This window comes from Panthera leo, chromosome B2, assembly GCF_018350215.1.
Source record: "Panthera leo isolate Ple1 chromosome B2, P.leo_Ple1_pat1.1, whole genome shotgun sequence".
NCBI lineage: Eukaryota > Metazoa > Chordata > Mammalia > Carnivora > Felidae > Panthera > Panthera leo.
The window spans coordinates 44,975,359-44,994,452 of NC_056683.1; the positions used below are offsets into that span (position 1 = coordinate 44,975,359).

The window sequence follows — 19,094 nt, forward strand, 5'->3', positions numbered from 1 at the left end:
TAGTCCAGCTCTTTTACTTTGTAGTTCAGGACATTGATTCCCAGAGAACTTAGGTGAAATAACAAGGTAATGACGGCTATACTAGAACCCAAGTCTTCTGACTTCTAGTGTTATTTCTTTTAGACCGTGGCATCTTTTTTTTTTTTTTTTTTTTTAACTATATAAAAAAGTTTATTTGGACTTGTTTTGACATGATTTGATGTAAAGTTGTATCTATCTAGACTACTTCTCAGGAGTCTCTTGTCAGCAACAACCATCTCCTTAGAATCCTTGTATTCCTTGTATTATCAACTCATTGGGAAAACTTTTATCTAGAATGTCTGCTACATCTTTTCCACCTTATTGTATTGTGTTCATGTTTAATTGTGTAACTCTGTTACCATTTCGTCTTTGAATTCTTCCACATCTGCTCCACTCCAAACCTATCCTTTATTAATTTTGGGGATATTTGTAGCTTGCACTAAATATTTTCCATCTCATTATGTATTTGTATTTTATTACTAATTGCTTCCTGTTTCCTAAATCTGTTAGTTCCTTAAGTGTGCATTTAAATTATTAAGAAAAATCTTAGGATTGTTGGTGGTAAAGGGCTGATGGAATGTTGATACCCTTGGCATATTTCTTGGCATTGATGCCGTATGGTTAGGCCTAGATAATTGTTCATATGTGTGTGTGTGTGTGTGTGTGTGTGTGTGTGTGTGTGTGTATGTGAATAATGGGCCTAGCATAAGCACTATGCTGGGTGCTGGGGAGAGAGCATTTAACAAACTCAGTGCCCATTTATCTTTGGCGTACAGACTACAGGGAGTACGCACAAGAAAATAAATCATTATGATAGATTGAAAAGGAAACAGATTTGTTAGTAACAGGTAGGTTGTAGAAGTAAACAGTGTTAAGTATATAAGCACAAGGGAAGAGTACCTAATCCAGAAAGCTGTTTTGGAAGAAGTTTTTTCTAAGTTGAGACCTGAAGATGAGTTGAAGACAGCGAAAGGTGGACTTTGTGGATGAAAGTGAAGTGTCCTTGGCAAAAGAAACCGTATATCTAGGGATGCATGGGTGGCTCAGTCGGTTAAGTGTCTGACTTTGACCCAGGTCATGATCTCTTGGTTCGTGGGTTTCAGCCCCATGTTGGGATCTGTGCTGACAGTTCAGAGCCTGGAGCCTGCTATGGATTCTGTGTTTCCCTCTCTCTCTGCCCCTCATCCCCTACCCCCGCCCCCAAATAAATAGACATTAATTTTTTTAAAAGAAGCAGTGTATTTAAGTCTCAAAAGGAATAGGGCTTGTCATTTTCAAGCAATTAGAAATCAGTATAATTAGATCATTGAGTGCAAGATTGAGAATCACCTAGGAGATCTTAAAGTACAGTTTCTGATTCAGCCTGCTTGGGCTGTCATAACAAAATATCCCCAACTAGATGGCTTAAACAACAGAAGCAATATTATTTTCTTACAGTTCCAGAGGCTAGAAGTCTAAAATCAAGGTGCTGTCAGAGTTGGATTCTGGTGAGGCCTCTTTTCCAGACTTGCAGGTCTTGCCTTTTCGCCCCGACCCCGCATCCTCACACAGCCTCCTGTATATGTGTGCGCACGTGCACACATGCACAATTAAGTGTGTGTGGGGATTAGGGCTCCATTTTTATGTTAGTTGACTGTAATTACCTCCCTAAAGGTCCTGCCTCCCAGTACAGTCAAGGACACAATTCAGTGCAGAACAGGTAGGTCTGAGGTGGAGCCTGCATTTCTAAGAAGCTTTGAAGTGATACTGTTGCTGCTGGTCTGAGGAACATAGAGGATTTGACTAGCAGGAAGTAATCCTTTTATCGGTGATACCTGGTCATCTATCCATAGGTACTTTAATGATTAAATTTTAAAGATGGGAGTGAGTCTGAGTTCTCAATTCTTAGAGTTTGAAAGAAGTTGAGAACCTCAAACTGCATGGTTATAAGTTAGCATTATTTGTCTAAATAAATGAAGTTCATTTGAAAAGTTAAAGTAAAATTACTGTTATCTTTACCTATGTGAATTTTATGTTTATCTGTTGGAAAGTAGAGCTGTTAAAGAAGATAAGATACATTGTGGATTTATTCATTTTGTGTCTTTTTAACACAGACACTTTTAAATTAGCGCATTTTGAGTGTTCCTAGACTTCGATCAGGAAGTCGTCTGAAAATTACTGTCTTGGAGGATAGCTTAGCTATGATAAAATTTGTTTTGCCGACAGTGTCTTTTATTGTATGTGTTTTTAGTCTCACAATTGGCATTGGCTGTTTTACTTTTGTCTAGTTGGGGATCACACGTATAAATAGATTTCATGGCTATTTGTAGTTGGTTTGAATTTATTTTGGCATGAGTAGATTGTAGTGTGGGGGCAAAGTGAAAAGCCAGCCAGAACTGATTGTGGTTAGCTGCTTAGAATGCTTACATGTTTTGATTTTTATTCATACATATACAAACTCATACATACATATAGCGGTAAATACACTGTGTAAATAAAAGTGCTGTTATTTGTTTTAATGATCTTTCTCAACCTAATTTTGTTACTAATTTACTTCCTTTAGAGACCAAGAAGCGTCAGTGTAAAGTTCTCTTTGAGTACCTTCCACAAAATGAGGATGAACTGGAGCTGAAAGTGGGAGATATTATTGATATTAATGAAGAGGTAAGGAAAACCTATGTTAGAGACGAACCAGCAATTGTAATTGATGCTCTAGGTAATAGAAAACTGACTCGTAAGAATATTAAGTTTTCACTAGAACTTTTTTACGAGTTTCATTGCTTTTTATACACATTTTAACATACAGGTTTTAAAATGGTTCTTTAATGACTTATGTAAGGTTGTCTTATCCTTTGGAATAAAGCTTTATTCATTCTTTTTTTTTTTTTTTTTTCAATATATGAAATTTATTGTCAAATTGGTTTCCATACAACACCCAGTGCTCATCCCAAAAGGTGCCTTCCTCAGTACCCATCACCCACCCTCCCCTCCCTCCCACCCCCGTCAACCAAGCTTTATTCATTCTTACTACACCTGGTCTTGTGTACTTACTGTATTTGTATGTATTGACTTCAGGAATAAAAAAAATTTAAGCTAAAGATTAATGTAATGTAAGTAGCTGAGAATAAAAATAGACATTTTCTTTGATTCTGAATTCACTTTAGGCACAAAGCAATAAAATAGAATCAATTTTACCTTCTGCATAGCAGAGGGATACAAAAGTAGAATCTCTTTAAAAGGTTTGCCTTATTTGAATTATATTCAGATGTTAACCAAGGGATATTAAAGGAATTAAAGGAATATTAAAGGAATATTAAAAGTTTTATTTGGCAGCTGAAGATCCCATTTTCAAAGTGTATCTTTTGATATCATGTATAGTCATGTATATCATGTATAAGGATTGATTTTTATATCATAACATCATGTAATTTATCCCTTAATGTTTATATTAAATTCCAATGTATTTATACAAAAGACAATTCTGTTTTATTTCTATCAGGTGGCAATAATAATTTTTATTGAACCTATGTGTCTGAAGCATTATGCTAAGTGTTTCACATTTATTATTTTCTTTAAATTTCTTAACAGCCTGAGGAGACAGGAATTTTTATTTCTACTTTATATATGAAGAGTTTGAGTCATAGAAGATAAGTGATTAACTGTTCTAGTTACTGTTGATGCATATCATGCTATCCTGAAGTTTGTAGCAAAGAACAACTGTTTTATTAGGTCATGGGTATTATGTGAGTCAAGAATTCAGATAGGGCACAGCTGGGATGGCTTGTCTGTGTTCCATGATGTGTGGGGGCTTCAAGTCGAAAGACTCAAAGTTGAGGTGCTGGTAGAATGTTAGGAAGGCTCCTTTACTAATGTGATTGGTACCTAGAAGACTTGAAGACTGCCTCTGGAGAGCCATTATGTAGCTTCTCCACTTGGCTTGGCTTTCTCACTGTATTGGGGCCTTAGGATACTTGGACTTATTGCATGGCATTTCAGGGCTCTGAGTGTAAGTATTTCAGTGAACATGTTGAATTTTAAGCTAAAGATTGATGTAATCAAAGTAGCTAAGAATAAAAATAAACATTTTAGAATGCCTACATGTTTTGATTTTTATTCATACATACAAATTCTATGGCAGTAAATACAGTGTGTAAATTAAAAGTGCTGTTACTTGTTTTAATGATCTTTCTTAACCTAATTTTGTTACTATGTTACTTCCTTTAGAGACCTTTTATAATCAGACCTTGGAAGTGGTAGTGTCACTTTCACCCTATTCTTTTGGCTACAAACATGTCAGAAGTCAGCACGATTGAAGGCGGTGGGGACAAAGACCACCACTTCTTGGTGGAGTGGTGTCCCGATTACCTTGTTGATGAGTATGCAGGCTAGGAGATCTTGTTTCAGCTATTTTTGCCCATGCCCATACACACGGCATGCAGCAGAGCAGAATCTTACTATTCTTCATTGCTGTGCTATCTTGCCTTTTGAGAATTCCTTAATTTATGGGAATTATAAGGTTATTTACCCTAACTACTCCCTTGCTGCCAATTTGTGATTGCAGGTGTAGGTAATACGTTTTCTGATGCTTCTCTCTTAGTTGCCATTTGGTCTACATACCTCCATCACCATGGTTTGAAGAACTCTCAAAACTTTGGAGTCTCTTTAAATCTGCTAAAAAAAATTCTGAACTCTTCACTCGTAACCGCCTTCCATTTCTTCCTCAGACAGCTTGTATTCTAGCCATCTTGTATCTCAGCTGTATATAGTCTAGAAATAAGTCCTTTATTTTTATGTCACTGTATTTTTCATTTGCTTTGTACCTAGAAAACTCTTACTCAGCCTTTAATGTCTAGCTCTTTTGTCATTTCATTTTAGGGGAGCCTTTTAAAAAATATTTTAAGCCTTTCTCTTGTGCTTTTTCAGCATTTTGTTCATAGCTTTGTTACAGCACGCATTGTATTGTAACTACCTGCTTAGTGTTTGTTTTCTTTAGGTTATTTCACTCAAGGGCAGAGATTTCTCATTGCAAATATCAGTCTTTCCCTAGTAGTTAACACCAAGGTGTTATACCTAGTGAGTGCCTGCCGGATGAATACCTTATTAAAATTTGCTTTGTAATTCTGAGGTGAAAACACTTAAAACATATTTTAAACAGAATAAAGAGCCTTTTCTACCTATGATATTTCATGTACTGCTGTTAAGTGAATTTTCAGAATGAATAGTTTATACTCTTAAATTTTTTTTTAGAAGTTCTACATCTTAAAGCAGTTATTAAATATCATTAAATAACTTCATGAAACTGAGTAACCTTGTGATTAGTGAATGTAAATATTTTTCTAAAGAGTTTGGTTCCGGAAGATATTTCTGGTTGAGGTGGGGGGGAATGTTTTGAAGAGCCTAGTATCTGGATTTTAAAAATAAGTGATTCTTTTTCTTACTTGGGTTAAGAGTCACTTAAAAGGGAAATTATATTCATCAAGCTTTTTCCAAATAAAAAATCTTCATGTACTTAAATAATATATGAAATAGATTATAAATATTGAAATGATTACAAATTGAGACTTAGTTGGGTTTAAAAGAAGTGACATTCCAGGAGAGAGCTATCTACTTCCTGCTATTAATACCTTATTCTTGGTTATCTGATATTTTCATAACATTTATGTCATACATTGCACTTGATTACAAATTCTCGTTGTAAATGTTGTAAAATACTACCGATATGACTAATCCTATATATGATCAATCTAATCCATTTAGATTTAATTTACTTAAAATATATTTTCCCCATTGTATTTCCTTAACAGATTTAAAGGGATTATTTTGCATCATTAACTTTGTGCTCACTTATGTAGCTTAATTTTCCCACAGTGGGAAATTTTTATCATTTTTGAGTTGTGAACTCTTTCAGGTAGAAGAAGGATGGTGGAGTGGAACCCTGAACAACAAGTTGGGACTGTTTCCCTCAAATTTTGTGAAAGAATTAGAGGTAACAGATGATGGTGAAGCTCATGAAGCCCAGGAGGATTCAGGTAGATTGTTTAAAAATTTTGAATAGATTTAAATAAAATTATATATGATCTAGTGTTTATTCTGTATTATTTGAAACTCTGTTCTTGTGTTGAACTCTGAGCTTCAGTTTTTCTACTTTTATGAAGCAGCTTATGACAGGGACTTAAAATGAACTAAATTTCCTAGGCAAATACTTTAATATTTTTCCTTCTCTGATGTTTGTTTCAACCCAAACTAAATGTTTAGTACCCTGATTATGAATTGATAGTCCTTATGTTTTCTAATTTCTTCCCACTTAAGATGTACTGATACAGTGTTTTGATTTGAGTTTGCAAATGGCCTGTCTACTTCAGAGATTTTAGGAATTGAAAAAAAAACTTGCTTTTGTGTTTTTCCATATTGAGATAATTACATTTTTTTGTGCAGCCAGAATGTCATTTAATTATTTTGTGATTGCCATCATTTATAGACTCACCTGCAAATTTATCTTAAATTTGCTCACCATGTAAAACTATGATCAAGAGCATTTTATCCCAAGCTAAATTTAAATTATTTTTATTATTTTTATTTTTAAGAATTGCTGTGGAATTAGTTTTTTTTTTTTTAAGAAAAATTAAATTCATAAGTGGTGATGCAGGGATAAGTAGCTCTTTTTCTGTATGGAACAGTATATGTAGTGAGGTTTAATATACTTATCAAAATTAAGACATTAAATATTGACAGTGTTCAATTTGACAATATAATTTAATCCATAGTTCATATACAGATTTAATTGTTCTAGTAATGCTTTATATAACTGTTTTTTTCTCCTATTCCTGGAAAAGCATGGAGGGAATTTGTTTCTCAAGTTTCTTTCTTGAGAATTGTTTCCCAGCTTTTCTCTACTTTTTCTTGACAATTTTGAAGAGTTTAAGCTGGATATTTTATTTATTTTTTTTATTTATTTATTTTTTTTTTAAATTTTTTTTTAATGTTTATTTATTTTTGAGACAGAGAGAGATAGAGCATGAATGGGGGAGGGGCAGAGAGAGAGGGAGACACAGAATCGGAAGCAGGCTCCAGGCTCTGAGCCATCAGCCCAGAGCCTGACGCGGGGCTCGAACTCACGAACCGTGAGATCGTGACCTGAGCTGAAGTCGGACGCTCAACCAACTGAGCCACTCAGGCGCCCCTGGATATTTTATATAGTAGATCCCAGTTTGGGCTTTTCTCCGGATTCCTCATCATTAGTTTTAGGGTGTATTTTATTGACAGAATTACAAAATGATGCTGTGTCATTGCATTGTATCAGAAGGCACATGATGTCTGTGTGCTTTATTTTTGGTGATGTGAAATTTGATTCCTTGGTTCAAATTGTGTTGCCAGTAAATGTACTTTTTTTTCCTTTATAATTGGTAAGTGTCTTGTGGGGAGATACTTGGAGACTTTGTAAATACCCTGTTTCCTCATCAAACTTCTGCCAGCAGTTTAAGCATCCATGGATAAATTTTGCCTGAATTAGTTATTACTTCGATAGTTGCAAAATGATGATTTTCTAACTCCACCATCCCATCTTTGTTTATTACTTGACATTCTTCTCTAAAGAACTTTTATTTCTGCTCAGTTTTAATAGGAGCGCCTGGTGCCTCCATCAGTTAGACATCTGACTTCGGCTCAGGTCATGATCTCACTGTCCGTGAGTTCAAGCCCCACGTTGGGCTCTGTGCTGACAGCTCAGAGCCTGGAGCCTGCTTTGGATTCTGTGTCTCCCTCTCTCTCTTTGCAACTTCCCCGCTTGTACTCTTGTCTCTGTCTCTTTCTCAAAAATAAACATTAACAATTTTTTTAAAAAATCAGTAGTAGTTTTAACTCTAATCTTACTTTTAGAATAAAATATATGACCTTAGGAAGCAGTAGAGGCCAGTTTAATCAGTGAATGTTTCTTAAGTTTCTTGTGTGCTAAGTGCTAGTTTGGTTTTGTGAGGGCACAGAATCCCCTCTGCAGTCCAGAAGCTTAAGGTCCAGGCCTCTGGGCGATGAGACACGATATGAACTCAAATTTTAGTACATTTTAGTCTGGAGTAAAATGATCTGAGTATAAGAGGTACTAGTGAAATATAGTTCTAAACGGAATATATTGTTTGTCACTTACTTTGTAGGTTTTCATCTTCTCAGAAATGTTCCAGGAAATATTAGAAATAAAATATGCAGCTTGGGGGCGCCTGGGTAGCTCATTTGATTAAAGGTTTGACTCTTGATTTCAGCTCAGGTCATGACATTGAGCCCAGTGTTGTGCCCTGAGCCAGGCTTTGCCCTGGGGGTGGAGACTGCTTAAAATTTTCTTCCTCCTCCTCTCTCTGCCCCTCTCCTGCTTGTGTGCTGTCTTAAAACAACAACAACAACAAAAGCAAATATAATATGTAGCTCTGACTGCAACTTTTTTAGAAGATGTATGTTCTAAACTTCTGTGTTTTTCCTTCTAATCATTCTTGCCCTTGTTTTCCTCTATATGGACTTTTTTTTTTTTTTTTTTTTGGAAAAATGGTTGTTGTAAAAAACATATGGAACTTATCATTTTGATCATTTTTTAGCATAAAGTTCATTTGTTGAATAATATTCTGTTGTATGTATGTACTGCATTTTGTGTAGCTGTTCATCCATTCATGGATGTGTGAATTGTTTCCACCTCTTGGCAGTTGTGAATAATGCTGCTAAAACATGGGCATACATATATTTGAGACCTGTTTTCAATTCAGGTACATACCCAGAAGTGGGATTGCTGGATTATATATAGTTCTTTTTTTAATCTCTTAAAGAAGTGCTAAATATAATTTTCTATAGTGTTTGGCCTATTTTACACTTCCACCAACAGTGTAAAGGGTTCTAATTTGTCCATATCCTTAGCAACACTTTCTGTTTTTTGATATTAGTTATCATAACGGGTATGAGATGTTATCTCATTGTGAGTTTGATTTGCTTTTCTCTGATGATTACTGATGTTGAGTGTGTATCATCTTTGGAGAAGTATCTGTTCAAGTTCCTTGTCTGTTTTTTAATCAGGTTATTATTATTATTTTTTATAGTTGTAGGAATTCTTTATTATGGACATTAATTCTTTATCATGATCTTTATATATGATGTACAGTTATTTTCTCGCATTCCGTTGACTATTTTCTTTGTTGTAGAAAAGTTTTTAAGTTTAATGTAGGTAGTCTATTTTTTCTTTTGTTGCTTGTGCTTTTGGTATCATATTTAAGAAGTCATTGCCAAATCCAGTGTTATGAAACTTTCCCCCTGTATTTTCTTCTAGGAATTTTATAGGTTTTGGTTTTACGTTTAGGTCATTAATTCATTTTGAGTAAATTTTTGTGTATGGTTTTCAGACAAAGGTCCAACTTCATTCTTTTGTATGTGGATATCTAATTTTCCTAGCAGTATTTGTTAAAGATGTTACTGGACAGAGGATCCGTTCAAACTCTGCTTTGGTTGATCACTGCTCGAAAATTAATACTCAGGAGACAAGTGATGGTGGGAAAGAAAAGGTTGCTTCTTCAGGAAGTTGGCAACCTGGGAAGATGGTGGTGGATTAATGTCTCAAAGACCATCTTCCCCATCCAGGCAAAGCTGGACAGTTTTAAAGGGGAAGGCATGGAAAAAAGTGAGGGGCAGGGGTGCAACGTGCAGGAGAAGCAGGTGCCCAGGCAGTATAGTCATATGTGGACATGACCCTGAACAGACTTGCTGGCAGCAGCAGCAGTTGTTTTTGAATGTAGTTAGGCCTTATATTCTGGTCCCTTCACTCCTCAAGGTCAGTGGTCTGCAAATCTCAAAGTAAGTTAGTTCTACTGCAAATCAAGGGACTTAGGTTAGCAAGCAAGGAGTGCAAAACTTGAAGCAATTAACCTTTAACACTGGTTGGGGCACTGTTACAGAGAGGCAGTTCTTTTCCCATTAAGTGATCATAACACCCTTGTTGAAGTGCATTTGACTAGTCTGTGCACACTTTTATCATGGCACCCACGACCATTGTACATGTTTATGACTTTCGTCTCCAGCAGGCTGTCAGCTATTTATTTTGTTTTTCTTCTTTTCTTTTTTTATTATTTTTTTATTATTATTTTTTTTAAACTTTTTTTTTAACGTTTATTTTTGAGACAGAGACAGAGCATGAACGGGGGAGGGGCAGAGAGAGAGAGGGAGACACAGAATCGGAAGCAGGATCCAGGCTCTGAGCCATCAGCTCAGAGCCCGACACAGGGCTCGAACTCACGGACCGTGAGATCGTGACCTGAGCTGAAGTCGGACGCTTAACCGACTGAGCCACCCAGGCGCCCCAAGCTGTCAGCTATTTATAGGCAGCTATTTATGGGCAGAGACTATAGAAGGGTCCAAAAAATGAATAGCTTATGAGCTGTTTAATTTTTACTCCAGAGTATTATATTTTATCTCATGTCACTTATGTGCCTTTTTATACTGCCAGCCCTTTGAGGAAAAATAGTGTAAATAAAACTCCATAATTTATATATGGAGCAGGTAGCCCTCATTCCAGTTGATGATGTCATCTGTTTTCCGGAACAGAAGGTAACGGTACTGTTTTTTTCCTAGGGAAAGTAGATGAATCTCTGCTACAGTTGGTTAGCCTACTTGCATAGAGTGCTGTGCTTTTAAAATCAGGGGTTGATCAGTCAGCATTTGAGGGTGATTATTGCCTCTAGGCAAGAGTATTGCTTTCTTCATGTTTCTTGGTTCACTTTTGAAAAGCACATGAAAGCTGTACACTCTCTGGAAAGTATACATATAATGATATGGTACATAGTTCACATGTACACACATACATATATATATACACATATATATATATATGACTAGATGATGTATTCTCTTGGTTCAAAAATTAGTATATAAGGGCATCTGGGTGACTCAGCCAGTTGAATGTCTGTCTTCAGCTCAGGTCATGATCTCATGGTTCGTGAGTTCAAGCCCCACATTGGGCTCTTCTGCTCTCAGTGCAGGTCCTGCTTTGGATCCTCTGTCCCCCTCTTCTCTCTGCTCCTCCCTGTGCACTCTCTCTCTCTCAAAAATAGAAAAAAAAATATCAAAAATTAGTACATAAAAATGTACATTATAATATAAAAACCTTTTTCTTTTAAAAATTTTTATTTTTCAGAGAGAGTATGCATGCATAAGTGGGTTGGGACAGAGAGGGGGCTGGGGACAGAGGATCTGAAGCAGGCTTTGTGCTGACAGCAGAGAGCCCAGTGTGGGGCTTGAACCCATGAACCGCGAGATAATGACCTGAGCTGAAGTTGGATGCTTCACTGAATGAGCCACCCACACTCCCCTATATGTTCTTAAAAAAAAAAAAAAAAAAAAGTGCATTATAATACTTGTCTCCATCCATCCGGTTTTTCTCATCTGCTCTGTATAGCAAGCATTTGTACTTTCTTGGTATCCTCCCAGTGTGTGTTTATGCAGGTACACAGGAAACATGTATTTGTCTATTCCCCTCTTTCTTAAATAAACTGTAGCATAAGATGTTTTTCAGAATATGCTGCAGTGAAAACAACCTAAAAATCACGGAGGCTTAAAGACATAGTTATGTAGGGACTTAAACTGATGGAGTCTGCTTTTTGACATATGGCTTAATGCTTGCAAAGGCAGGGAAAAAGGAGCATGGCTTTTAAAGCTTCTGCTCCAAATTTACACATATTGCTTCCACTAATACTGTATTGGACAGCCATAGTCATGTCTAAGTCAAACAGAGCAGGGATATATAAATTTTTCTACAAGCTGAGACGCCAAATGTAAAGAAGAATACAATCCGCCACATATACTATCATTGATTATCTTTTTAGAATCCCTTATTTAATACTCATTGCCTTTTGGGGTGCCTGAGTGGCTCAGTCGGTTAAGCGTCCAACTCTTCATTTCGGCTCAGGTCATGATCTCACCGTTTGTGGGTTCGAGCTTCGCATTGGGTTCTGCATTGACAGTGTGAAGCCTGCTTGGGATTCTCTCTCTCTCTCTCTCTCTCTCTCTCTCTCTCTCTGTGTCTCTCTCTCTCTCTGTCTCTGTCAAAAAGTAAATAAACTAAAAACAAAGAGTCATCGGGCTTTTAAAGGTGTTGAAGTGTACTTTTTAGCTTTGTACACGTAATAAAAATTAATGAAAAGAACACTAACTTCATGGGTATTTAGTACGAAATGGTGATGGCCAGTAGCCTTGTGAAAGGTGCAAATTTCCATTTTTAGGTTGCCTCCCATTTCTAAGTGTTCTTTGGGTGTATTTTTTCTCCTTTGCAATGAACTTTTTAAGATTCTAAATTTCTCTAAGGCTGTATGCTAAACTGTATGAATTAAAGCAACAAATAATTGAATCCTTTAAAAACTTGCCTTTTGGTCAATGTCTGTCTAGTGTCCTTTATTTAATCAGTACCTCATTTAAGCATGTCCTCATTTTTCAGATTATGTGTATAGAGAAAACTTGGCATAGTACCCGGCAAGTTTTAGGGCATAATGGATGTTAGTACTTTTCTTACCACACTGTTTTATTTTTACTTCTTTACCTCATTCTTTCCTTTAATTTGCCTATTTAAAAAAATGTGGAGTCCGTGGGACACCTGGGTGGGCTCAGGCGGTTGAGCGTCCGACTTCGGCTCAGGTCATGATCTCACAGCTTGTGAGTTTGAGCCCCACATCAGGCTGTGTGCTGACAGTTCAGAGCCTGGAGCCTGCTTTGGATTCTGTGTCTCCCTGTCTCTCTGCCCCTCCCCCGCTCATGTGTGCTCTCTCTGTCTCTCTCAAAAATAAATAAACATTCAAAAAAAATTTTTTTAATGTGGAGTCAATTGTATTTGAACAGTGCCCTGATAAAGTTGTGTTAAGCAGAGCAGTTTTTATTGCTAGGAGTTGGAGTGCGGTGGGGTTGGGACGCTGAAATCTGTTTCAATGCAGATGTTGATTACATTGAAAGATAGAAAATCATTGAGATAGGAAGATACAGAAGAGTCATAGAAAACAGATATTTTATGTTACACTTATTTGAGAATACTTGGTATTCTAAAGTCAGGACTTATGTTTTAAGGATGTGTAAAAAGCATTAGAGAACAAACAAATACTGAAATCATCTGGCTTAAATTTAGTGGTACAGTTATTACTTACCACTATCCCCTGAATTACTTCTTACGTGTGTTATTGTTTCTTATGTTTCATAGGTAACTGGATTTTCTGATATTTATTTTTAACATTAAAATTTGTTACAAATTAAAGCTTATGGTGAAATGATGTGTATGATGCCATGGAAACTCAGCCCTTAAAATATGTACAAAAGTTTAAGTCCATATAGGGCCACCAGCAAAAGATGGACAATTTAAATTTTTATTATATTTTATATTTTGTATTTGTAATTTTTTATAAGTACTTTGGGTACTTTCTTGCACTATTCAGCCTTGTTTGAATTTTAGTAACTTTGCAGAATTTTATCTGCTAAAAATGTACTTCCTTGCTTGCTTAACCCCTTTAAAATAACATCACGTTCTAAATGTGGAGCTTTGTGATTATGGGGTGGGAAGTCAGTGGTTGAAGTACACTATAATTCCATTTTTTAAAAAACTCTAACTTTTAGGGCAGAAAGTTTTTGCATATTGATTTGAATGCCAAGGAGTGTGTGCTTTATAAGGACTTTAGAAACCTCTAGTGATAAAAGAATTTTAAGTTCTGATTTAAGAGTTCCATCTTATGCATTATGATTAGAAGAATTGATCCACTATTCCTATGTCCTAACGAAATGTAATGTACTCTGTAATTGGTATTTTTACAGTCTTTTTATTGTTTTACTTATTTGGTATGTATGTTGTGTTTATAGTAGCTGTTATAAGAATTATAGTTGACTCTACATTACAAAATGTTATTTTTTGCTTATAATATTGAAAAGCCATATCTAGCACATTTGATTAGTTTATGTGGTTTCTCCTTATACCCCTTTACATTTAGTAAAGCTGTTCTCTTTAATAAACTAAAATATACGGGATGGTCTTCTTGGTTTGGCCAGTTGAACTCCAGCTATTAATGTTAAGAAGGTAATCCTGACTCAAGACAGTGTAGGCAGGTCATGGGCAGTTTATTTTTATGTCCTCAGTTTTCATTGAAGAACTATAGAATAAAAGATATAAGAAAGTCACTATTACATTTTTTTATAGGAATGTGGTAAGTTTATAATCTATTCTGTTACTTGGTGATTTCTTTATAAAGTCTCAAGATAAGTGTCTTCTGATAATCAATTTCAGGAAAAGCTTTGCTTCTCTGTGGAAGTGTTATGTTTCCATTTTTATAAAATGAAATGACTCCTTTTTCATTTTGTCAAATATACTTAACCATTTTTGTTAGATGTCCTTTGTAATCTTTTACATTCCACTTAATTTGCTAAGTAGGACTTGATTTCAATATCCCCCCTTATTCTATAAAGCCAGTGACTATAGCTTCTGGTATTTTCTACTGTGTGTGAGTCTCCTCCCTGCCTTAAGCCTATAAAAATCTCCTTTTAGATGTCTAATAGGTATCTCAAACTTAAGGTGGTCAAAGTGATCATCTCTTCTTTTCCTTGCACCTAAATTTGATCTATACTGTCTTCCTCATCTGAATTAATGGCAACTCCATTTTTCTTTTATTTAAACCAGAGTTGGATTCATCTTTAACTCTTAATCTCACATTCATTAACTGATTTTGTCACCTGCTAAATACTGCTCCTACTCTGGTATAAGTTATTTTTTGCTGTACAAGTGCAATAGGCTGTTATTTGCTGTTACCTGCCTCCTGAATGTTAATGTGCTCACCTTCTAGTAGGTACGTATTTTACTTAAAGTAAAGCCAGAGTCTTTTTAAATTGGCTACAAAGCCCTGTGACTGGGCATCTACATATGCCTCCCCCTACCTCTCTTTGTCTCCTATTTAACTTGCCCCTTTGTTCATGTTGGTCTCCTTACAGTTTTAAAGATGTAAGGAACATTCCTGTTGTACAGCCTTTGCAGAAGCTTTGGAGTTAGATGAGATCACCTAGAGAGACTGTCTAGAGTGAAGAAAAGAGCCTTGGATCGAATCCTATATAGCAACATTCATGGTATTAGCTGAGATAGAATTACTAAAAAGAAGACCAAGAAGGCACAGAGAGAGAGAGAGAGAGAGAGAGAGCGAGAGAGCGAGCCAGGAGGAAACCCATGAGTGTGCAGTAGTCAAGGGGAGAGTTTTTCAGGGAGGACATAGGCAGTATTGTCTGATGCTGCTTGTGAGGTTAAGTAAAATAAGATAAATACAATGTAATCTTGGATTTAGGGACAAAGAGATCATTCATGACCTGCCTAAGGGCAGTAAAGAAAGATGATTGGGTGGGGAAGCAGTGGAGAGAGTAAGTATAAAGCAGTGCAGCAGTTGAGAACAACATATATTCAGTGGCAAAGAACAAGTGGAGAGGGAGGAGTTGAAGATGCAAATTCAGAAGAATGGGATTGATCACCAGAACAGGATTTGCCCAGAAGGTAGAGGAAGTGAGGTTCTCACCGTAGGTATCATGATTAGTCTCAATTGATTGGAGAGACACCAGAGTTAGTGCCGGGAAACTGAAGGAGAGATGTCTGAGTTTTTTTGTTTTTTCTTTTTTTTCTATAAAAGAGGAGAGATGCTAAAAATGAGAGGTCAGAATTTTGAGGAAACTAAAAGGGTCCTCCCAGTTCAATGTTTTGAGCCACACATTGCTCTGGGTTTGACTGGGCTACTAGATGCATGCATGACACGAAATGGTTAAGAAACCCTGATGGGTTGTTCTTTAGAAGTTCTGATTTCTTATGGGTAGGGAGGGTTCATTCTCTTAGAAGGAGTCAGCAGAGGTTTCATTTGATTATTTGGGCTCTGGAAAAGAAGATAGTGCTTGTTGCTAGTGCACGGGATGCTTGTGGAATGGTGGTATATGCTGGAAGTGCCAAAGGTGGTGGAGGGAAATTTGGTGGTCTGCAGCTTGGCCTGCAGGGCTTAAGGTGGTGCACACTTGCTTTGGTGTTTGTATTCCCACATTGGCATTCACCTTGAACAACTCCCAGTGAACAGCTTTGTAAGGAAAATTGTTGTGGGGCTTTGATACTTTTACTGGTAATACATTGTGAGTCTTTGTATAGCCAGATGCTGTTTCTGGAGATTCTCTTTAGGAACTAAGGAATACAGATTTTAACTATTTAAAACACACACAACATTTTCTTAGGGAATGTAGGATTATTTTTAAAATCTTTGAATAATGCTGAAAGATATTCTTTGGAGTAAAAAGAGGGGGAATTTATGCTAGCAACTTTAGATTCTAAGTCCTACTTGGTTTACGTGTTTTACTTTAAGATACTCTACATTAGTTCCCCATTTAATGTGTAATAGTGAGCCGGGGGACCCGGGTGACTGTCGGTTTAGCGTCTAACTCTTGATTTCTCTGTAGGTCATGATCCCAGGGTTGTGGGATTGAGCCCCATGTCAGGCTCCATGCTGGGTGTGGTGGCTGCCTAAGATTCTCCCTCTCTCCCTCTGTCCCTCTTCCCTGTTCACATGCTCTCTCTCTAAAAAAAAAAAAAATAGTGAACTTGGATTGCTTCTATCAAATGCTTTGTATTTTCATCAAGTTTCTACTTTGTTTTACGTTTCTTTAACACTCAGTACAGCTCACATAAAGATTCCTTTTTTTTTTCCCCAACAATTATATTTTAGGACTTTTGGTTATTTTAAGTCACTTTATTTGGAGGTATAAGCCATTAAGTGGCTTTTGCTATAGAGATTTAATACAAAAGGAAGAGAGAGTTTTAGGCTTAATAGAAAGACTTACTTGCTGTTACGTTTTCTGACAGTGGCACACATAAAATGTAGATACAATTTTTCTACAAGCTTAGCAATTCAAGGACAGTCTGACAGATGAAGTATATAGGCATTTGGTAAGATTTCTGTTTTCTCTGATTATAAAACCTCCTGTTCACACCCAACCCCCTTCTCCATATACCTTTCTTCCTTTCTCCTCTCCCCTTCTCCTCCCATTCTTCCTTGTTGTGTTTAAGATGTTTTCCCTTTTGTTTTTTGTTCTGTGTTATCATGCTGTCTCTTAACTTGAATGGTGCTCAGTAATACATCTTTAAACTGATTAAAAATAAGAGCCACTGAGCCAGACACTGTGGAGCACTTCATAGGAATCAGTTTAATCCTCATAGCAGTCTTATGAAGAGTCTTGTTTTACAGGTGAAGACACTGGGCACATATAGTAGAGGAGGTGATATGAATTAGGCAGGTTTGACTCTGTGGGGCTTCTGGGTGACTCATTAGGTTAAACATCTGACTTCGGCTCAGGTCATGATCTCATGGTCATGAGTTCGAGCCCCGCGTTGGGCTCTGTGCTGACAGCTCTGAGCCTGGAGCCTGCTTCAGATTCTGTGTCTCCCTCTCTCTGACCCTCCCCTGTTCATGCTCTGTCTGTGTCTCTCAAAAATAAATAAACATTAAAAAAAAAAAAAAGTTTGACTCTAAAGTTCATGTGCTTTATCACTATACTATACTGCCTTCCAACCATTGATTTAATAATATAGTAGTTTTGACAATTTTCAATGAGGTGAAAGCAATCAGCCTGTTAGTACTAGATACTTTTAATATCTAGGCATTTATTTTAATGATATGCTTTAAGGACTCCAGTAAAGTTTACAGTCACTAAATCTAAAAGAAAATTTTCATTTTTGGTCATAATTCTAAAAACTGGAAATTGCACCTTAAAATCATTTGATGAAGTTGCATTTATCAGAGTATGGTTTATTAATACCATAGATTGTTTCACTTTAAAAGGCCTCTCAGTAGGTACCTCATACGATTCTGTCTGAATATTGTTTTGTCTGATAGGCTGATTATTCAAGCTGTATATTACAATATTTAGACCACAGTTCTAGCAGTGAGGGAGTAAGACAGTGTGGAATTACTTTCCCACCTTAAAAACTGGGAAATTGAACAAGTTATTGAAAACAAGTACTTTCAGGGGTGCCTGGATGGCTCAGTTGGTTGAGCATCCAACTCTTGATTTCGGCTTAGGTCATGATTCCAAGGTCATGAGATTGAGCCCCGCATTGGGCTTAGCCCTGAGCATGGAACCTGCTTAAGATTCTCCTTCCCTGCTCTCTCCCTCCCCCTCTCTCTCCCCCCTCTCTGTCTCTCTCCCCCTGCACCTCCTGTCCCTCTGCCACTCTTCCCTTTTCACATGTGTGCATTCTCTCTCTCTCTCTCTCTCTCTCTCTCTCTCTCTCAAAACAAAACAAAAACAACAACAACAACAACAAAAAAAACCCAAGTATTTTCAGAGAATAGGCAGCACAGGAATGAGATACTTGAGAAAAGGGCAAATAAGGAAAACCCTATCATTGTCCTGAATTTCTACCAGGAGGTAATATTTGGACTGTAGTGCAGGAAGAGTGAAATTCAATAGAAGGTTGTCAGTTTTGTTGAGGAGTTAGAGATTAGAGTTCAACCAAGCCAAGGTAGTTAGAATTGTGGAACTGATTACCTGGAGAGAGGGAGAGAGAAAGTGAAAGTGAAAGTGCTCTAGCAATGTGATTACAGAGTTACCTTGAGTATTTGGCTGAATACCAGTCTCTCATTGTATGGGGTGCGGCCTCATGAGGTTAGATGTGAACAGTTTGTGAAGAGTAGTGATTACTGGGGATTAACATGAATAATTCCCAGAACTTAAACAAGGTCAAAAATTTTTGAATTCTCTCCATTTGGTTTTGAGAGACTTCATTGAATACATGGGTAGCTCAGTGGAAGGGTGAAGTGAGAGTAGATGGGTTTTCAAATAGCAGCTATTCTAGGTCTACCCTGAAAAAGCTTCACACTGGTATGCAGATACTTACCTGTTTGCTGGAAAAAGATCAGTTTTCTTTAATATAGGGTTTCTTAACTTTGTCGCTAATGACGTTTGGGCAGGATAGCTCTGCTTTTGGGGTCTATTCAGTGCATTGTAGAATGTTTATAAACATCTCTGATCTGTACCTGCTGAATATTAGTTGCACTTTTCAGCTATAGTAACTAAAATTGTCTCCAGACATTGCTACG

General features: G+C 36.7%; 1 protein-coding gene across 1 annotated transcript in view; it reads left to right on the forward strand.

Moving 5' to 3' along the window:
• Positions 1–19,094, forward strand: part of LOC122220000 (CD2 associated protein) — a 137,398-nt gene that overhangs the window by 62,526 nt on the left and 55,778 nt on the right. The window contains exons 4-5 of the mRNA XM_042938997.1: positions 2,564–2,664; positions 5,909–6,029. Coding sequence (XP_042794931.1) covers positions 2,564–2,664; positions 5,909–6,029 — 222 coding nt within the window. The remainder of the gene's footprint in view (positions 1–2,563; positions 2,665–5,908; positions 6,030–19,094) is intronic.